Source organism: Eptatretus burgeri, unplaced genomic scaffold (genome assembly GCF_056783735.1).
Source record: "Eptatretus burgeri isolate ZD-2024b unplaced genomic scaffold, Ebu_testis_v1 Ebu_testis_scaffold_3179, whole genome shotgun sequence".
In the NCBI taxonomy this organism is placed as follows: Eukaryota; Metazoa; Chordata; class Myxini; order Myxiniformes; family Myxinidae; genus Eptatretus; species Eptatretus burgeri.
In genome coordinates, this window is record NW_028225127.1 from 62540 (window position 1) to 84414 (window position 21875).

The 21875-nt window shown below is 46.5% G+C and overlaps 1 protein-coding gene across 22 annotated transcripts in view; it reads right to left on the reverse strand.

Annotated features, from left to right (window-relative positions):
- The window catches only part of LOC147006409 (F-box/LRR-repeat protein 4-like), a 58378-nt gene that overhangs the window by 22834 nt on the left and 13669 nt on the right, over positions 1–21875 (reverse strand). For 18 of the 22 annotated variants that reach the window (XM_085868878.1, XM_085868868.1, XM_085868869.1 and 15 more), the window contains exons 1-5: positions 14565–18151; positions 14006–14250; positions 11454–11667; positions 10783–10854; positions 3982–4159 (exon numbers count right to left, since the gene is read on the reverse strand). In XM_085868878.1, the coding sequence (XP_085725004.1) occupies positions 3982–4159; positions 10783–10854; positions 11454–11667; positions 14006–14250; positions 14565–14951 (1096 nt within the window). In that variant the 5' untranslated portion in view covers positions 14952–18151. Of the gene's footprint in view, positions 1–274; positions 421–3981; positions 4160–10782; positions 10855–11453; positions 11668–14005; positions 14251–14564; positions 18152–21875 lie in introns of those variants that run through there. The other 4 variants (XM_085868882.1, XM_085868884.1, XM_085868885.1 and 1 more) reach the window with 4 other exon arrangements.

Sequence of the window (21875 nt, forward strand, 5' to 3'; positions counted from 1 at the left end):
GTTATGTTGTGTCCTGATGTGTTCTGTGTCCCAGCTCTTCCACGAGCCGAGATTTAAAAAAATCAAACAAACAAAAAAAAAACAACAAACAAGTCGGAGGTACGAAGTGCACTGCCTCCTGCCAAATAAATAAATAAAAATCATAAAATAATTAATTTCTTCATCAGTTGGCTGATCACAGACCTCAACCACCACCGTTTCATCCGAATCTGAAACTTCTTGAAAATTAAATCATTAATCGATCAACTGATTGATCAATAAATCAAAAAAATACCTGTTATAGCCAAATCACTTGTTCACTGTCGTGTCCAAATATCAGCTTCCTCACTCAAAAGGTGCCGGAGATATTGGTCAGAAACAAACGGAGTAAAAACAGAGGACTCTCCTCCTTGGGTACCCGGAAATGACGTCATGCATCGCCTGGATAATGGGACAATGGGAAGGAGCGGTGTACAACAAACAGTACTTTGAGTGAATTTGTCCCGATCGTGCGTGCGCGGAGAGGAATGACATCGTCGTTGTTGTACTCCACCTGTCTGGCAGTCAAACGAAATCGAAAATCATTCCAAACGGGGAAACTTGCTGTTTTTCATGACGTCATAAAGGACACAAACAACAAGCACGAATAACGAATGAAACGTGTTGGAGTGGAGGTGTAAAACGGTGGTAAACTTCGGGAAATTGATACGAATTTTACAACGTCGATAATATTTCAATTTAATGAAACATTTGGAACACGAGAACGCAAATCGCCTTCTTAGCATTTCAATGAACCTCCATTTAGCGGTACCACGCAGACACGTTGAATAAGGCGGCGCGTAAGGGTGACGTATAAGATAACGATCTTCAAAATCATTATTTTAATTAAAAATGGAAGTACATTATATACCAAAACACTGCGTGGGGTGTCGTGCCTCTTTTACCTCTCAAGTTTGGACCCGGTGCCCATTTGCTGCAACGAAAGTGTCCGAGCTCACCTGGAGGTATTGATGGGATTGAATTTTTTTTAAATAAATAAATCTTGGCCTCAAAATAAAATGACAAAAAGTGAACAAGTGGTTCAAAAGATACGTGAAGAGGTCCGGAAGATTACGAAAGGTTGTCATCATTTCCTTCTGCTGGCATTGTTGGTCCTTGGCTTGGCATTGTTCCTTGGTTCCACTCATCTAACGTGCGACGGTGTTGTCCCACAGCTTTACAGAGCAGCGGTAACTCGAGGTCACGTGACGTGATTAACTTAATTAACTTCAAGGTAAAACTGGTCTGAAGGCAGTGAGCATCAGATTGTTTTAAACTACGTAAACAGTGTCCTGTCATCGGTAACTAAATGGCGCCTTTTCCCCCATCGGCCACGCCTACGCAGCACCGTGTCTTGTCATTGGTTTGGTAAATAAATGGCCATAACTTGGGAACCGCTTGTCCGATTAATATCAAACCTTGAAAAGGCACATCGTCAGGTTCCCAGCAATATACCTGGCAAGTTTCAATCAGATCGGACCAGTCAGTGGTTGTCGAGAAACAGCGGTCACAGACACAGACAGACACACAGAGATTGCTGGAATTATAGATAGACATACATCAGAGCGCCATTGGCTGTTGATCTCTTACGTCACCGTTTTACGTCACTGTTTCCACACGAGACGTTCATAAGACGGGATATCGTGAAAACACCGAGCAATCGCCGTATTCCGCCACAAATCGGTCAAAATAATTCAAAGCGGATCATCGGCGCGTCTCCTGGAAAAAATGAAACGTTCCTTTATGAAAGCTTCCTGTAAAGTTTTATTATCGTGACGTCATCTTTAAAAAGAATGACGTCATCAATTTTCTCTCAACGTACGTTTCCTGACATGTACGAAACTCCGATTTACTAATATTGATGACGCCTCAAAAAGAATCATCTTCCCTGGTGGTCTAGTGTTTCGGATTCGGTGCTTTCACTGCCAAGGCCTGGGTTCGATTCCCGGCCAGGGAATTATTTATTTTCAAATTCCCATTTTTATTTATTTTATCATTTTCCTCATCAAGGTTTTTGTATCTTCTATCATCTTTACATGTGATCGATGAGTCGTGTCGTCGCTTTTCCTTGCTCGTGTTGATCGTTGACGAGGATTGTGAACGATCTGATTGATTTGTTGTGACGTCACAATGGACAATTATATTTCATTTCTTGGAGCCCCCAATGACCCTCGGTGAGCTACGGAGCAGCAGGACCTGGAAATGGCCGAATGTTTCAAGGTTCCCCCATCAGAATTAAATAATACTGAACACCACTGGTTATTTATAAATCCATGGGGGGGTAAACTTAACTAAATCACTAATTATATGGACAATTTACAAGTGTGTGTGTGTGTGTGTGTGTGTGTGTGTGGGGTTGATTGCTATCTCTACATGTGGATTCCAGTATGTGGAATGGAGTCCGCCCAGGGTGGCTCAAAGTATGCACCTCCATTCTGGTAAGGGGTCTCGATTCGTGGACCAAGCTGTGTGAAATTTTCTGTTCTCGAAGTTTTGTGCCAATGACTCTCCTCAGGATCATCACTGAGCCCCGGACAGTTTCCAACTGGAGTTCGTTTGTAATAATATTCCCAGGGATGGTTTTTAGTTCACCTGTAAAGTCGTTCCGGGGAGCTTACGGGATGGCGCGTCGTCTGTCCGTCCATAAATATTCATACGATTTCAATGAAATTTGACCACAACCTTCATCACCAGTGATGACATTTTAAAAAAAACAAGGAGTCTGAAGGGGTCTACAGATTGCCCCTCTGTTTAATATCTCTGTGAGGTTCTTCATCATCATTCCCAGAGGTCGAGCTATCGCTGGGACAACTTCATCGTTCTTCACCTTCCAGGATCTTTTCACTTCATTCTTGAGGTCTTGATATTTGGTCATTTTCTTGATTTCTGCATCATTTAGTCCAAAATAATTGGTATAAACACCTCATGTGGCAATACCTTCTTCTCTTTTTTGTACTGAAGGATGATGTCTGGTCGCAACACTTTGTTGTCGATGTTCACGCTCGAAGGGATCATTAGGTCGTACGTGAGAGGATGGTACTTCCATGTTTTCAATGATTACTTTTGGTTCATGTTCCCACAAATTTTCTGGAACTGGGATATCAAAGTTTCTACAGATGTACCAGCGGGTTACATTACAAACTCTGCTGTGTCGTTGTGTCTACAGCTGTTCTGACATGAGTTTGTTTGTGTGTGTGTGTGTGTGTGTGTGTGTGTGTGTGTGTGTGTGTGTGTGTGTGTGTGTGTGTGTGTGTGTGTGTGTGTGTGTGTGTGATGGAGACGTGTGGAAAGACACGTGTCAGTTGGGCGGCCACATCCTCATCCACCCGGCAGCTCAAGGAAATGTCAAGGAAGCGCATATGCCGACAGGTATCAAGCAGGTGAAAAATCTCTACAGGGCTCACCAGCGGAGCGCCTGCCACACGCACACAGATATAATCGCTCCGATGAATCGCAAACGAGGGTGAAAATAGCTCACAGTCATCTGGAGCTTTGATGTGCAGTCAACACAGCACTCAACGACAGCACAACAGCACTCAGCAGAGCACATACATCCACCAGGACAATAAGGACGAAATGATTTAATTTTGGTGAAATTTGGATCAGCATACTGGAATTTTTTTGAGTGATTCTTCACCACTGATAGATAGATTCAAAAATGATATTTCAAGATTATAGCAGGATATTTCCAAAACGTAATGTGGACGGTGGATGAAACTTGGAGGATGAGTTGTGCAGGTGACAAGAACAAGCCGATTAGATTTTGCTTCAAGTCCGGATGCAGATCCGGCCTATCAGTGAGCTGCAAAACGTAAACTGTTCAGCCAAGAGGAGGTTAGCACTCTACCAAGTGCCGTTCTCGTTTCTACTTGCAATTTTTATTTTCCTTCCACATTGAGCAACCCTCTGTGACCCTCTTGGATCCATCCACATCAGTTCCCCTAATCCCCTCAATAACCGTACCCAGTATGTCCAGGTGTTCCAGTAAAGGGCAGTGATTGGCGAGTGATTCGAGGTCAGTGTCTCTGATGGAGTAGTTATCCGTTAACACCAGTCGGCGCAGTCTGGGCACCTCTCGCGCCATCTCACCGAGAGCGCCACCGCCTACCCGCATAAACATACACCAGCCAAGGTCCAGGTCCTGCGTGAACAGTTTAAATGTGGAACAATAAAATCAACATAAGTGTTACATGCAGTTTTTAAATTCCCATTGATTCAAGTCCTGCATTGCACAATTAGAGAGGCATTCTCGAAAACCAGAGTGTTTCCGAAAAAAGAAACCTTGACAAAATAACAAGCTCCACAAAACCATCCGGTATTCGAAGTTATCAAGACACTGGAAGGAAGAAAAGGGATTTAAAACGGCGAGGAAAGGGGAGGGAAGGTGGTGTGATGAGAGGAGGAGAGTTGGTTGTTGAAAGTCACAAGATAAATGCTGTATAAACGACAAGGGCACTCGGTAGAGAACATACCTCCGCCAGGCTGATCAGTTTACGTTTTGCATCCCACTGAAAGGCCGGATATGGATTCGGACATGAAATAAAATTTAATCAGCTTGTTCTTGTCAACCAACCAACTCATCCACCAAGTTTCGTCTGAATCCGTCCGTAACTTTTTGAGATATCCTGCTATATGTCTTTTTTTGACCTTATCTCTCAATGGTGAAGAATCAGTCAAAAAAACTTCTCGGATGCAGAACCGGACCTGGATCTCCACCAAAATCGAATCATTTTGTCGGTGTCACATACCCAAGCTCTCCACCAAATTTCGTCCGAATCCACCCACAATTTTTGGAGATATTTTGTTCACAAACAAACAGACAGACAGACAGACAGACAGAGAGGGGTGAAAACACAACTTTCATCCATCTTCGGTGGCAGAGGAAATGAAAATGTTACGGTTGGGAAAAGTTACCCTGGAGGAGAGCACACATGGACACGTCGGTGACCCGAGGATTCGTTATTTAATTAGTCTTTACGTAGACAGTCCTTGGTCTCTTGTCAAGGGGCAAGGGGTTGTTCAGTGAGGGAGGGGGTTGGGGAGGAATGCATAGGTGAGCATGTGTTTCGTTGGTGTGATGTCAAGCATCACCTGTGGTCAGGTGATTCTCACCCCGCTTACAGGGGGAATTGGCGCATTGCGTTCCTCCAAGCCCGTCCCTCAGTGTACTGCAGTTAGAGCGGAGGGTGGTGGGCTCTTAACAGAGGAGTCCGAAGTGAAGTCCCGCTGGGCCGGTTACTTTGAGCGGTTGTACCAGGCTGATCCACCAGCTGTTGAGTTGGATGTCAGGGATATTTCCATCCCTATTGCTGACCCTCCAATCAACTGTGGTCCACCTTCGTTTGTGGAAACACAGTCTGCGGTGAACCGGTTGAAATGGGGTAAAGCTCCAGGGATCTGTGGCATCCATGCTGAACTTCTCAAGGCTGGTGGAAATGCTGCACTCGTGTCGTTACATGCAGTTCAGTGCTCTCCCTGGAACACAAGCATCATCCCAACTGGGTACCATCTCTGACTTATTTCCAGTTGTTACTGGTGGTCCTCAGGGGTGTGGACTGGCCCTCACACTTTTCAGCGCTTGTGTGGACTGGATTCTGGGGAGGATGTCGGAGAGATCAAGCTGCGGTGCATCGTTTGGGAATGTCAAGATCTCTGACCTTGATTTTGCAGATGATACAGTCATCTTAGAGGAGACTCTGGATATCCTTTTGGGGGCTCTCGAGATGCTGAATGAGGAGTCGGAGCCGCTGGGATTACGGGTTTGCTGGGTCAAAACTAAGATCCAAGCTTTCAATGACATCTTGGATGCTGCTGTCCTGACTGTACCTGTTTGTGGTGAGGATGTTGAGGTCACGGAGAGATTCACTTCCCTTGGCAGTGATATTCATGTCTCTGCTGGCTGTGAGTCAGAGGTCAATAGACGTCTGGGTCGGGTCTTGGGAGTCATGGATTCACTGGATCATGGGGTGTAGCGCTGCCGGTACCTGTGCGGGAGGACGAAAGTCCGAGTCTTAAGGTCCTTGGTGCTTCCAGTCTTGCCTTACGAATGTGAGACTTGGACTATTACCAGGGATCTAAGACGGCGACTTAATTTGGTACCAGGTCTCTTCGGATAATCCTTGGCTATCGCAGGTTGGACTTTGTGTCCAACGAGAGATTGTTGAGAGAGACTCAAATGAGATTTGTTACCTGCATAGTCCGTGAGCGTCAGCTGCGGCTGTAAGGACATGTGGCTCGCTTTCCTGACGCTGATCCTGCTCACCAGATTCTCTCAGCGAGGGAGTCTCGTGAGTGGAGGAGGCCAACGGGCCGACCACGTGCCTCGTGGTTGCAGCAGGTTGATTGGCATCTCAAGGAGATGGGGATGGGCCAGGCATCTGCCTGGGGGATGGCCAGACGTAGGCCCCTGGAGTACCGGTGGAAAGTGGACGCAGCATCGCTCTGCTCCGGCGCATGCTCCCATACCTGACCTGACCAACCTGACCTTGTGTTGTGGAAATAAATAATTTTTTTTTGTATTTCCAATAGTCTCACTTGTCTTTTCCTTTGTTGGTCCGACACAGTGAGCAAGTATAGTTAGACGGGAAGTTGCACCCTTCCTGATATGCGCTATTCGTGGGTGCTGCACCTACCTGTTCCGCTCAGTAGAGGATCACCAGGTGTGGTGGCGAGAGTGTGGCCTCTAGTTAGGTTGCCATGCCAACACAAAGGTATCACGGAAACAGAGAAGCGTAACTCTGCTAAGCCGGCAGTCAAAATCAAGCGGCTCTCGCTGTTTCGGAACTACAGCCCATTGGACCGCGGAGTTATCTGTGGACGGCGGCCTCAGGACCGGGTGTTGCAGAGAAACTCGAGTGCTTCCCCTCGTGGCGAGCCCCCAAAACACTGGGCCGTAACACTGATAATAATAATGAGAGCAGTTATTCCAGGTACCGGACAACGCCCATGCCAACGACGATGCCATCCCATACTTTTTGAAAGTGTTCACTAAAATCAAACATGGCTGCCAGAACACATGACCAATGATGTTTTAGCTATCCAGCCAGTCGATGACACAGTTGAAGTTTTGCGTCGATCAGTTGAGCAGTTTGAGAGGAGATTTTTATTTTTTCGTAAGGTTTTTGCTGAAATCGAACATGGCTGCCAAACCATGTTACTGATGACGTCATAGTTATCAAACTTTCTTTGCACATGGACAGTCAATCAAACTTGTGAGGTTTCACATCGATCTGTTAAGCCGTTTCAGAGAAGATGTTTACCTCCGCCACCGAAGATGTATGGAAGTCGTGTTTTCACCCACGTCTGTCTGTCCGTCTGTCTGTCTGTGAACAAAATATCTCAGAAGGTTGTGGACGGATGTGGACGAAACTTTGTGGATGAGTCGCTGAGGTGACAAGAACAAGCCGATGAAATTTTAGTTCAGGTACGAATCCAGATCCGGCCTATCAGTGGGATACAACACGTAAACTAATCAGCACGGCGGAGGGACAGTATACTCTCTGCCAAGTGCCCTTCTAGTTTTCAGTTTTCAGAGAAGAAAAACATGGCTACCATAACCACATCACCGATGACGTCATCAATTTAATTCAGCAGACAAATTTCTTCGTCGATTCCCCTCAAAAATTTGCATCGATTTGATGAGGATTTCGATGCATCCAATGATGACGCGAGTCAAGCTAACGGTCGGAGGGACGTCGCAAGGCCCAAGATACAGGTAAATGCGGCTCATATCATTTTGAAACACAACTTGCCGTTGCTGCAGGTGCTGCACAGAACACGTGCATTCTTCACGAGATCAGGTGAAATTGGAGAACATTGTTGCTATTTCAATGGAGACAAAAAAAAACTACAAAACATTTCAACTCCAGAGTCACCTTGCGGTACAAATTACATTCGATGTGATAATGAACGACGGACATCATTTCATGTGAAAGCGTCGTGTCCGTGTTTCTATCAGGCCGTGTACCTCAATATCCTTACAACGGGATGTCAGGTGTGCCAATCCGACCTCCGTCAGCCCGGTGGATCTCCACAAGTCGAGTGAGCGAAGCTGTTGGCAGTTTGAGCCCAGACAGAGTAAGACCAGGTTCGGACTTTTCACCTGAGGTTGGAGGGATGAGGAACATTCATCGTGACATCTATTGCTGTGAGGGGAAGGAAACGCTTCTGCGAATTCCATAACACATGGGACTTTCAAACCCAAACAAATCTCCAACAAAGACGTCATCAGCGGCGGTGTCCGACAAACATACAGTCCTCGTCTCCTTTCTTATTTTTGGCACGAGCTTTGATTAAAATTTAATTCCTTTGTTATCCCGAAGCTTTTTGAAAAAAAAACAGGCGGGTATTGTAATCGGCTCTGTCCGTCCGTCCGTCAGTCATACTGTCTCCTCCTAAACGGATGGGCAGAAATTCACCAAACTTGGTAGTTGTGATCACCACGTGGCAAGAAGGTTCACGAGCACAATGATTTTTCACCACGCCCCATGGGGCGGGGTCAGAAGACAGAAAATCAAATTAATAACACGAGTACGTGCCAGTATGTGCGTGCCCGTACGTGCAAAAAAAAAAAAAAACTTTCAAACAACCACACAGGCCGTTCCTTCGCTCTCGTAAATGACGACTGGATTGGGGCATTGTGTTTATCTATAAATGCACATAAGAAATCGAGAAATTATTGGAATACAGTAAGTCATCACTATCCGGAAGTGGTGCGTGCCCGTATGGAATGTGCACATGCATTCCACGAATTATCGCTTGTATTGAGGGAACAACTGCTGTGATATTTACACACACAGAGTTAATTAAAATCCAAATTAAAATCTAGTTTACCTCCCTGTCTTTGCTTGCCATGACATTCGCTGCCATTGACATTGCCACTCCTACGCCACGGTAACTAAATGGCGCCCTTTCCCCATCGGCCACGCCTACGCAGCAACGTGTCTTGTCATTGGTTTTGTAAATAAATGGCCATAACTTGGGAAGCACTTGTCCGATTAATGTCAAACCTTGATAAGGCACATCCTCAGGTCCCCAGCAATATAGCTGGCAAGTTTCAATTAGATCTGACCAGTGATTATCGAGAAACAGCAGTCACACACACACACACACACAGACACAAACACACACACACACACACACACACACACACACACACACACACACACACACACAGACACACACACACACACACAGATTGCTGGAATTATAGATAGATGTTTTAATGAACCTTTGTACATACAAATCAATATTGGGGGAACGCATGGGATATGTAACAATTTTGGGGTGGTTTGTTCCCTGGTTCGTGCCTCGGGATGGGAACTTACAGTCACAGAGGTCGAAATGGGGAAAAATTCAAATCAAAATTTGATCATTCCTGATGGAACTTTTTGACATCTTTCAACTTCGCACTTTGAGGGTCTTTCAAGCGTGGGGACTTGAGATGGCGAGCCGTCGACTTCGTTCTAGTTTCCTTCATTTTTGCAGCGATTCAGGTTCAAAAGGGATCTTGTCTAAGCAAAACCTGGGGCTCATCGTGATGAATCATAACCACACATCGACTGTGTTCATATTGTTCCGGTTTTGGGGGTAGCTGAAATGGTTTAATAGTTCAGATAGGATTGTATAGTGCAACATGGTCCGTGGACGGGTCGAAGCACCTTGATGTATTGAAGTCAGGGCGTCTGTCAGCTTAAGTGTTACGTGTCACCAGACGAGCGGTGGTGCGGTGTTAATTTTACGGAGGGAGTAAAAAGATGTTCCCCTGTACGTGATTACCAAGCTGTGATTTTCCCTGTGTTTATATCTTCCAAGTATGGCCGTAAGTTAGGGACTGAGTCCCTGAAACAACAACATCAGGAGAAGCCCCACCTTCCCCGGTTTGGAGGCGAGGAGGCCACGCCCCGAGGACAGAGAGAGAGAGATGACAAAAAGAAAGAGAGTAGATTATTACAAGAGAGTGTGCTTGGCAGAAAGGTGCGGAGGATGTGCTTGGAGAAGGCGAAGTGTGTGCGCTTGGCGAGGATGCACGCCTGGAGCAGATTGAGCAGATTGGTGCACGTCGAGAGCTGATTGAGGAGGTGCTGGCAGGAATTGTGCATTTGGAGTTTGGAAGGCTGCAATTGGCGAGGCGCGAATCTACCTGCGCGTCCTGTTGGATGGTGGAGGCGCCTTCCTCCCGGTCTCGGCGGGAGACGGTGCCATTTTGTTTGACAGGTGCACGCGCCGCACGAAGCTTCCCAGCACCAAATCGACGAGGGCCAGGCTGAGTACCGGTGCTTTGGAAGGGGGGTTTTATTTTCGTTGTTACCCTTTGTCTATGTTTGCGTCTGTGTGTGCAAGGCCTCGATCGTAGGAGTTGTTCATAAAATTTGTTAGTTGTGGTCTTTATAAGTATTTGTGTTTAATAAAAGAATCCATGTCAATGAGCGTGTCCACCTCCGAGAAATAAGGACCGCTCGACCGTCCAAGGAGGTTGGCCGGTGTTGGCCGCCTGGCTATCACGAATTTAGGGAGTGGGAATTGAACCCTAGCTCCCCTACAACTGCTGACAGAAGCGGGATTCGAAGCCGGCCACCTCCACGACAATGTATGTGCCGAGGAAACAAAGTATCAACAAATCAGGAGAAGGCGAAGTGTGTGTGCTTGGCGAGGATGGAAGAACAAATCCCAAGGTGGAAGTAAATCAGTTTGTCTTCACAATCGCACAGGACTATCGTTAGACTGTCAAAACACCTCTGCGGTGGGACAAAGAGGTTCACGTACCTCCAAACAGTCTCTGATGTTGAGATGCCTCAACTCCGTGCACTTGGAAGTGATCGACAGGAGACTCTTCGTCTGAAAGAAGATGGGAGTACGACGTCATCCTTTAACACTGGTAAAATAATCCCCTTCCCATCCACGGAGCACAACGAGAGAGAGAGAAAGACTCACTTCGGTAGCTTATTCCAGAATTTAACGTTTTATGGAGTTTTTAAGATCTTCGAACCAGTCTGAGGATCTAAAAACCATTGTGGCACCGTGCCAGCAGGGGGTTAAGCATCATGGAGGTGACGTTAAGCTGGGTAATCTCCTTTGCAATCTTCAGGGGATTCAAAAAAATCTCACAGGCAGTAGACCATGTCGATTAAAGAAGGGCACTTGCCAAGGCCACATCGATCTTGCCGAGTTCAATGGACTATGTAAGGAAAGTAAATGGGAAATGTACGAAATTCCCGTTTCATGTGTTCCTTGTGTTTAATTTTTTTTCACATTTCTGATCGCGTCTGCGTTCGACTTCCAATTAACTTGCCGGGGGGGTGGGGGTGGGGGGGCAATCAAACCACATCGCGTCTCAATTTCACATTGCCATAAAACTCAAGATTTACTTGCAATGGCTTTATAAACAACAAAACTGCAAGAGAGTAAAACGAACACAAACTACGTAAACAGCTCACATCGATACGCGTTCGGTACAGGACGAGGCGTTGCAGCCTCTGCAAGGACGAGAGATTCCTGAATTCCCTGGGTGGAATTCGGTCACACGATGACAGGACCAGGATATGAAGGTTTGGGCAGAGCATGGCTACAGATTCCAAGGACTCGTTTGTGATCCAATGGCAGTTTGCCAGATCCAGGTGCAGTAGTTGCTCGGACGACTCACCAAGGAGCCTAAAAAAGCAGGAAGACATTGGGACAGTGTTTAAAACAAAGTCTTGAGAGACAAGACCAACTGAGAAACCAAGTCACATCAACCCACGTTTCGTACTGTGGCTCAATTAAGCCTCATGATTGATTTAAATCCCATGCTTGAACATGGTGACCGGTGTTCCTACGCTCGCACAAAAAACCATATATGGTGTTCTGCTAATTAAGAGACTGAGGAACATTGAGTGATATATAGCTTTTGCTGTGATAACATGAACTGTTCTTTGTCCGACCCGTGCCCCCCTATTTTCCCTCTTTCGATGCAAATAATTTTGCTATAAAAAGCTCGGCTTGTGAACAGAACTCTGAGAGAAGGAAGTTCACAACAGCTCATCTTGGTGTTGCTCTGTGGTTCAACTCTCATTGGGACTGGAGTTACCGGAGTGATTCCACTGGAGGTTCGAGTAATTCCACCGCAGAACAATACCGGGCTTTGTCGCCTCTTCGAGGACGACAGCTGCCCCCAAGTTATCTGGGGGATAAAGACCCCGATTGAAGACATGACTTCATTGAAAAGCTTGGGTTGATATGCCACAACCCCCTCTATGTTGTGGAAATATTTTGACGAAAGGAGATGTTGAAATGAATTTTTTTTTCACATTCCAACAAATGAGAATGATTTGGTTACGTGATGATCGGATGTAAAAGGCATGGGCTGCAGGGTGTTTCACGATCTTTCTTCTCCATAATAACAAAATGTCAACCAGTTAGTGTGTGTGTGTGTGTGTGTGTGTGTCAGTTAGTCAGTGTGTTTGTCAGTGTGTCTCCTCCATATCTTCAAAACCAGAAAGCTGGCAGCCTGAAACTTTGCATGCATATTTATGGAACTCCAAGGGAGTGCATGAGTGAAAATTGGGTGTTTGGATTAATTAAAACATCCCTTTTGAAGATAATTAACGGCCTTATTTGATTATAATCCTTTATCAGGCACCTCCCAGGCCACCACCCTCTCCCTCGCTGGAGTCTTAATTTGCTATTTTTTTGGGCCTGCTCAACAACGCCTTGACTTGGAACAGGCCGCAATTGTTTCTCAACGATAAAGTTGATTTTTTTTTCACTTTCCTCACTCATATCATCGAATGCCTGATCATCAAACCTACGAATCACTGGGTACATTGTAATGCTAAATAAACGCACGGAGAAGCCGGCGTTCGTGGCTTTATTTCATTTCCACACGTGCTATAACCTCGACAATCTCTCGATGTGAGCCGAATTTCCAAAATTTAAACTCTGGAAAAAGAAGTGTTCATTTGTCCAATTCGGACATTGTTTGATACTCTGGGCATCTCCGGGTGCATGTATGTTTAAATTACCGATTGACGATGCGTATGGAAATACCCACAGAAAAAGAAACGGATGGGCCAATCCTCACCAACTTTAACAAACTTGCTGGTGGTTCCCAGGCTCGGGTCAAGGGAACAACCCACCCCGAAGTAAATTCTCTGTACGTTTGTGTTGGCCTGAAAATCATCGGAAAAAACAACAGCTGGGCCAATCTCTCCTAAATTTTGCAAACTTACTGGGGGTTCTGAGGGTCAGGTCATGGGTATAACTCCCTCCCCTTACCCCTGCAAGGATATTCTCTGAACGTGTGTGTGTGTGTTTGTACGTGTGAAAATGAAGAAACGAAACTCATTGAAGGAAACGAGGCCATTTGGCCCATCACTGCCGTGGTGCAATCTCGTTTTTTTATTTTTTGCTACAGCTTTAAAAATCGATCTTCTTAAAAGTATACTCAAGTCGAAATAACCAGATCTTGATCGGGTGACCCAGCTTGTTATTAATAGCAGTTGGATATAACTGTCAAGGAATGGTGATGGGATGGTATGTGATAGGACGTGAGGACTGCACAACCCCAACCACCCTGCAGCACAATGACGTCAGAAGAGCCACTTGTCAAGGAATGCTGAGGGCATGGTAAGGGATATCAAAGGACGAAAGTGCCGTACAAAAATTAATTAAATGAAATATAAACAGCAGCAGTAACAATCCTGTGACGCAATGGTGCCCACCATCAGAATTCCGTGACTTCAGCATTGGAAACGCTTTGAGAAAACTCGACTTTCAATTAGGCCAACCAAGATAAACTGAAGAGTGGTAAGTGTAAGTCAACTTTGATCCTGTAAGCAGAATTGTAACTGTTAATTATGTCGACTAAGTTTGGTGGTGATCGGAGAAGCGGTAAGAGACGAGACGGGCGAGGAAACTGATCAGAATGTGAGAGTCAATGAATGAAAGAGAGGTGGAGACGGTTCACCTAAACCCAGGCCATCGATTACTAACTTTGTATTCAATTACTCACTTTTCAAGGACTGCAGGACTGAATCTTCCATCGTTTCCAGTCCATGAGAGACCAAGCGAGCGTGCATGGGTGAGACGAGGCTTCAGAGCCAGAAGGTCCTCCTCGCAGAGAGATGGCCAGAAAGGCTTGAGGTCCAGGTGTTTGTACATGGAAGGGTTGTAGCAGCAGACGCGCAGGGTACGGCTGCATTGAGCGAGGCGGCACAGGTCAGGGAGTGCCAGGTGAGAAAAAATCATTTCGATAATCTGTCGTGGAAGGGAGGGAGCAAAAAACAAAAATCGATTTAATTAATTATCAGTACATCAACCTGACCGGCTGTCTCTGTCCAGAGAGTCAAGGATGTCCATCGAATGATAAAACAGGAACCCTTAAAACAATCAAGGTAACCATTAGTTGAGCCATCAAGGAAATCCAAACAAACAGACTTGGACAGCCATTTCAACACGGACGCCATTATCTAAAACCATTCTGAAGCCAAACAATGAGATGATGTGATCTGGAAAAGCAAGTTTTAAAAGAAGAACAAGAAAAGATGACGAGTAGGGGTTCACATACTCACCTCGAAAGGTAAAAGGTCAAAATATCCATTATTTGTGAAGTGGGAAAGCTTCCCTTCCTCTTCGTTTGCCCTCCTTTCTTCCTCCATCTGTTTAACCATATCTCGTCTCCTTCTTTCCATTATATTTCGTTTCTGCTGAAGTCCTTCTGACTCAGCAAGATCTTCACTCTTGATCTTCTTCGGTTGCATAATGTCCACCGGGATCCCGTGCAGAACAACAGAGTCCAGTTCCATGCAGTAACCGCTCAGGGAGCAATTTAACTCCAGACGGAGGGCGTTTGTCACAAAACCCGGTGGGTGTATCGGTGGGGAAAAATTATAATATAAGGGACGTTCAGTGGAAGATTGGGGTCCACACGGCCGGACCACAGCGTCTGCCACCTGCATCGTACATCACCAAAGTAAACCTTTTGAGGAGTGTCCTTTTGATTTTACTATGAAGTAGACATTGTGTATTAGGGTGTGGCTCATGTCGTACAACATCTCCAATTTGATACAAAACGGATGTGGAAAAGAACATCACTCACATTATTAAATAAATTAACAAATAAATGAATGAAACTTCACGGTGTACTCAAAATTTACACAACGATCCCCTTATAGCTCTGGTGAAAAGTAATGGCCTGAGGATGAAGACCTTACAGCACAATAGAGGGCTTTCAGGATGGTCTAGAGCAGTGGTTCCGAACCGTTTCTATGCCCCACACCCTGTTCGATGAATGTTCGCACCCCCGACAAAAGTAATATCACATTTGAAGATGAAGAGGTCTAATTTATAATTTTTGAACCACAAATTGAACCACATACAATACTGCGGGTGAACAAATTGAACTTAAAAAATAAGCTTTTAACTCGGTGCATAAAATGCAAGTATAAATTGAGCAATTAGATTCTAATTTATTCAGAAAAAATTGTAAACAGTAAAATCAATCCCAATTGTGAACATAAAATTCAATGACTTCTTTGCTCCTGCTTCTCATTCACGATTTTGTCAAAACGTGGAACTTTTTTGCTGACTGCGAACCGTAAGGTCTACCTGTGGATTCAGGTGATTCCTTGATTTTGTCTTGATTGACAAAAGAGAACTGAATCCACATTCACACAAGTATGTTGTTGCAAATGGAATGAGGACGTGGAGTGCTTTTCCACCAAGTCTTGGGAACATATCCAGTGCTGCACACCAAAACTCCTCCAAAGTCTTGCTTTCAAATTTCATTTCAAGAGTTCGATTTGTCCGCAAATCAATAAGATCTTCCTTCAGCTCTTCATCATCTGACATTTTCTCCAAATTATAGGAATATGGATTCATGATCCATTCTTCTGAAATCTTCAGGTCTCCAGCAGCAAAATATCCATCAAACGATTCTGACAGCATTTCCAAATAAGCCACAATTTCTTCACGCACAGTCGGAGTTATGGATCCAGCATCATCAACCATCTCTTCTCGTAAAGGAAAATTTGAGAGACTGCCTCTTTCCATCCTTCAAAGCCAAAGATGTAACTTTTCTTTGAAGGAATTCAACTTTTGACAAGCCTTCAATGTTTATCCTTTTTCTTTGAAGATAAATACTCAGGTCATTCATACGAGTGAAAATGGCAGCTAAGTAAGCTAGCATTTGGGCGAATTCCTGTGATTCCAATGCCCCAACCACATCACATTCACGCTCCTCCAGAAAAACTTTGAATTCTACCCGCAGTTAAAAGAAGCAGGTTAAAGCTTGTCCTCGTGACAACCAACGGACATCTGTGTGATAAATGTGTGATAACGGACTGAATGCTCACAACCCAGATCCTCACAAAATGATTTGAAGATGCAATGGTTCAAAGCTCTCCCCCTGATCCAGTTGATGATCTTCACACAAGTATCAAGGACTTTCTTCAAATTTGGAGGCAATGTTTTTGATGCCAAAGCACGCTGATGAAGAAAACAATGGTTAACTTGCAAGTCTGGAATGTCCTTTTTCATCAATGCAGAAAATCCAGATTTATTTCCAAGCATGGCAGGTGCCCCGTCACTGCGCACAGAACCAATGACTTTGATATCTAAATCATGTTTGGCAAAGAAGTCTTTCACCAGCTGCATCACATCCTTTGCAGTTGTGTTTTTTGGCAGATCTTTACAAAACAGGAAATCTTCCTTCACAGCACCATCATTGACATACCTCACTAATGTGATGAGTTGAGTACAACTGGAGACGTCAGTTGACTCATCCAACTGAATAGAGATTTTAAAAGGGCTAGCTCTGACATCTGAGATGACTTGGTCCAAAAAATCTTCACTCAAATCACTGATTCGGTTGTGAATCACATTATTTGATGGGGACACCTGTTCAAATTTAACGAGATAACTAAACTTTGGGACTGCTGTCTGTTTGAGTGCAAATGGCTTCCAGATCCGTAACAATACTATAGGACCCTGCAATGAAATTTAATTATAATGAGCAAAGTGTAACTACGGTTTGTAACGTAATTACAATTAAGCACAATGATTCATAGTAAACTTTAAAATTAATTTATCTAATAGACCAAATATATAAATTAATTTCGTTCGATAAATTGATAACATTTATAATCAATATTGTAAAGTTTTTATTGGCAAAAATCAGTATCGGTATTTAAGAAGATTCAAATTTTAATTGAACTACTCAATGTAGGAGTTTATTTATAAGTTATTCACAACATTCGCAAAAGCAAATAATATAGTGAAAAACTAAACATAGTTGGATTTCTAAAAACTTCACATTACATAGAAACACTTACCAGGATTAGGATCACTAATTGGCACTTTCATACATTGTATAACTCAAATAATTACCACAATAATAAGGCTGAAAAGTTGCAAACATAATTTAATTATTATATAAAGCTCATAGCCACAAGTAAGTAAATTTATCAATTATGAAGTGCTTCATGAAAAAAAAATCTAAGAAAGACGAACATTATGCTCTCTCACAAGTAACCTTTATTCAGCACAGCATTCGCCATAAGTAGTTCGAAATTTAAATAGTACTTAAAACACACGTTTCTACACCGTTTTACAATTAATTGATGTCAAATATAAAATACTAACTTCAAGACGATTAAACAAGCAATTGTTAAATCACCATTATTCCGCAAAAGTGCCTAAATACTAGTTTTCCGAAAGTTTAAAATGTTCACGATTAAATTATATTGTTGTGGTTACCAAATTCGCAAACCACCATTCAGGTCCCTTAGGTGAGGTATCTCGGTAAGTACATGTGTAGTTAGGCCCAAACCCGTTGTCTAGTGGGAATACATGTCATTTATGCGTGCTGCGACTCTTCAGGATAGCCGTTTTTCTTTTACTATCTTTAATTTGGACCAACCGCCATTGTTACCACCACCAGCCACAACATCAACCACCAACCACAACGCCGCTTCACCACAACCGCCACGACCTTCACGTCACACCTCGCAACCGTCGCATCGCCACCGTTCTTGCGCCGCTTGTGGGTACCGGTGTTGGACTCGTGCAGGGCGCGCGCCGAACAGCGTGTACAAAATCACGGATTTTGTGCTTCAAAAACGGATCAAAAACGACACACGCCCACTTTTTGCCGTCCAATCGGTGAGCGAGGGGCGAATTGGCCCCGCCCCCAGACCGTTGGAGGGCGATCGATATATGCAAATTTATGGATCAAAAAGCATTCACGCCCACTTTTTCTCGGGCCAATGGGGAGCGAGGTGAAAGGTCGAAGGGAGGGGGTCAAAGATGAGAGGGCGAAGCCACGGGGCTGATATAAGCGACCGTGTTCGTCAGTCCAGTGAGTAGTAGAGTCGAGAGGGAACAGAGAGTTAAGACTTCGCGGGCGGTGGAGTTGGCAAGAAGGAGCTGGTCGTCGTGTGCGTTGGAGTCGGAGCTGAGGGGACGGAGCTGTGGAGAGGCGGCGAGGGCAGACGAGGGGGTGCTCGCGTCGTGCAGGGAGCTGCACCCCAGGGAGGCCGACAGCGCGACCTGGCCGAGGTGGAGACGCTCGTCGCGGGGCAATAAAAATCCTCTATACCCCGAGCATCAGCAACCCCCTCCTGTTTCCCCCCGCGCTGAGATAGTGCGACCAAGGGGGCCCCTTTCCCACCCCTACCAGACACTGCCCGCGAGGCCCGCGGAGTTGAGGCACCATCGCCGCTCCGCGTCTCATCACCAGACGGGTAGGCCCGACCCGGTCTCGGCCTCAGGCCCGCCTCATCCTTGAGGGTATTCTTTCCTTGGTTTTGGGTATGTGTTGTCGGCGCCGTCTGTGAAGTAAAATTGTATAAGTGTTGCCGTGTGCTCGTGTAATCGGTATTAGATCTGCATTGTCGCATTTGCTTTTTGTGTAAATTGCATTGTGTTTTTCTTTTCTGTGTGCTTTTGGTGGAATTGAATATGTGTGCTTTCCGTTCGTCGCGAATAAATGTGCTTTGTGTTGAACTGTTTCCCGCTTCGCTTCGTCATTTCCTTCATTGAATCCTCATCTTGCTTCACGTAAAGGGTCGGTAGTGGGCTGAATACGCCCGATAATTAATCGAACCGTCGAGGTCGACGATAACACCGCTCGGTTATCCCGATAGTACGGAACGGGTCGCTTAAGTGGCCCGTGTCCGAAGTCGACCTGCGGCCAGGTGCGATCGCCCGGTCTACCCTCCGCGTGGGTACTTAGGTAGGTCGAATTTGGCGAGCAACCCTATCCCACGCGGGGGCTGATTGGCTCGATCGCGGTGAGACCGAAAGGTCCACCCGTGACTGGTTCCCGGCGTTAGTCCGAGAGGGTCACGACTGGATTGTCCGTCCGGTGGGCGACGTGCCGCGATTCGAGTTACGTGGCCGTCAGCACGCCGGCGGGCGCGAATCCGTAACACTGGTGTCAGGAGTGGGATACAAATCCATCGCCCTCCTCGCGGCACTGGTATCGGAGAACAGGAAAACGGGCTCTCCTGTCTCCAATTAAATTCACGGGAATCGGTCCAGGGGTGAGAGAAGCGACCCCCGATTCCCTCCAAATTACGAGCGAGCAAATTAACCCTTTAAGAGAAGCAAGATGGCGTCTCAAGGCGAGCGGGAGCCGGGGGTATTAGAAATGGATGTAGAATGTGTAGGATCCATGGTCCAGGATGGAATCCCCGAGCAGGAAATGTTGATTGTGCAGGAACACGGACTCGCCCAACTGAACCCAGAGCCCGAAATAGGTGCGGCAGCAGCCGCAGTGTATGACACCTCCCCCCCCTCTCCACCAAAACCCTTCCCCAACCCTTGCCGAAACGGCTCAGCTGAATGCACCCGACATGGCCCAGCTATACGCCATGCTGGCGGCAATGAACAAGCAAATGGAAACGAATGCGCATGAAATGAAAGAACTGTGGGGTGCGACGCAGAACATGGGCCGATGCCTGCAGGCGGGCATGAAGGCCGTGACCAGGGAGATAGAAATGGCGACTCCACGTGTAGGAGCAAACGAGCTGGAAGGGGGTGCAACGGCTGACAGGCCCGCGGTGGAGGCGGGTAAAAAAATAATTCGGGGGGCGTGTTGGGCGAGGGTCGTGACAGAGGAATCGACGGTGACCAGAAGGGAAAAATTAAATGGGGAGACCAAAACGTGTGAGACGAGACACGAGGTGACGACAACAGAAACTTATAAATGTATAGAGACACGGGAGACAGAAAAAATAGAGAGACAACACGATGAAGACGGGGTAAGTGACGCGCACACACACACGGAGGTAGTGGAGGACAATGGGGCTGAGCTGGCGGACTGGGTGGAGACCCAGTGCGAGCACCTGGATGGCCTCCTCCAGGAACGAGGGGAGGGAGGATGCCCCCTTGAGGCAAGTCACGACCAGGTGAGTTCGGTCGTGCTTTGCGAGGTTGAGGGGACGAGTGCTGTGGACGGGTGCACGGAGAGCTTGGGGGGTATAGAGGCCCCGGAGACCCTTGTGGGGACACGAATCCCCAGTGTGGTTGTCCCTGTGTGTGTGGTGCAAGGTGTGAGTGCGTCCCCGTGTGTGGAAGCGACCCCGTGTGTGAGTGGTGTGGTGGCGATGGTGCCAGAGTACGTGCTTCCCAGCACGCCGTGTGTGGATGAGGCACCGTGTGTGAGTGAGGCCGTGTGTGTGGATGAAACGGCCAGTATGAGTGAGGCACCGCGGGTGAGTGCCCCCGCATGCGTGAGTGAACGGCCGTGTGCAAGGTCGCTGTGTGCAAGGGAGACTGTGTGTGTGAGAGAGCGGTATGTGAGGGAGATGTCGGTTGGCATGCGGGAGCACGCAGCCGCGTCTCCCGGTGTGAGTTTAATGGTGTGGACTGTGTGCGTCGTAACACGCAGGTATGCGTGTGTGGAATGGAGACGGAGACAGCGACAGAGGAGAGAAAGCCGGGTTGCGGCTGTAGTTGTTTTGGGGACCGTGCAGGGTTCACCCAGCAGTGAGCACGCGGTTCGTGCTGTGCAATGCACGAGACCGCCACGTGCTCGCTTGCGAGAGTGAAGTCCCGGTCCGGAAACGCACGCGGTGGATTTGCCGATCCCGCGGACGGACAAAGTTTAGGCAGGACTACGGATTTGGACCGGACGGGTTCTCCACGCGATCGTGTGTGTTAAGCTCCAACGGGCAAAGCACATGTGTTCGCGTGGGGAACCCCTCGAGACGTGGGGCTTGTGTTTTTTTTTTATGCGCACAGTGACGTCATGGCTGCACGTGTGGTTGGAATCCGGCAGGAGGGGTATCCCGGCCGGATGGTACCGTCCAAGGAGGGACGAGGAACACGTGCAGCTGCATGACGTCACGGGCAGGTGCAAAGTGCGCGAGCTCTGAGTTGCCGCGCAGGTGCTGCGCATGGAAAAAAAAACAAAAAAAAACAAGCCTCACTTTCGGGTGCACAGGATTCCTGGGCAAGGGGTGGAAGACCCCCTTGACCCTGGGCACAGGATGGAAACTAGTTAGGGGGAATGGTTAGCTTAGTTAGACCGACTCCATGGGGCAGGGGTAAGTCCTCATGGAGTCCGTGGAATGGATTAGTTAGAGGGATGATAGCGAGATTTAGGTTGGGTAAATAATTTTTGGGACATTTGAGAACAGTGACAGACAGTGAATGTGTAGAGTGGACGTAGTTTAGCTACGTAGCGTTAAAAGGAACGTGCTGTAGTGTAAGGGACGACGTGGGAGCACGAGTTAGTTAGGGGAGGTAGATAGAAGGATGGCAGAGTTCAGCGGTGAGTGTGTTGAAGAGTTGTTGGTGAGTGAAGTGGAAGCATGAGGTGAGTACTTGTTGAGTGAGTGAGGCCAGCGGGTCTGTGTGAGTGGAGTGAATGGGGAATG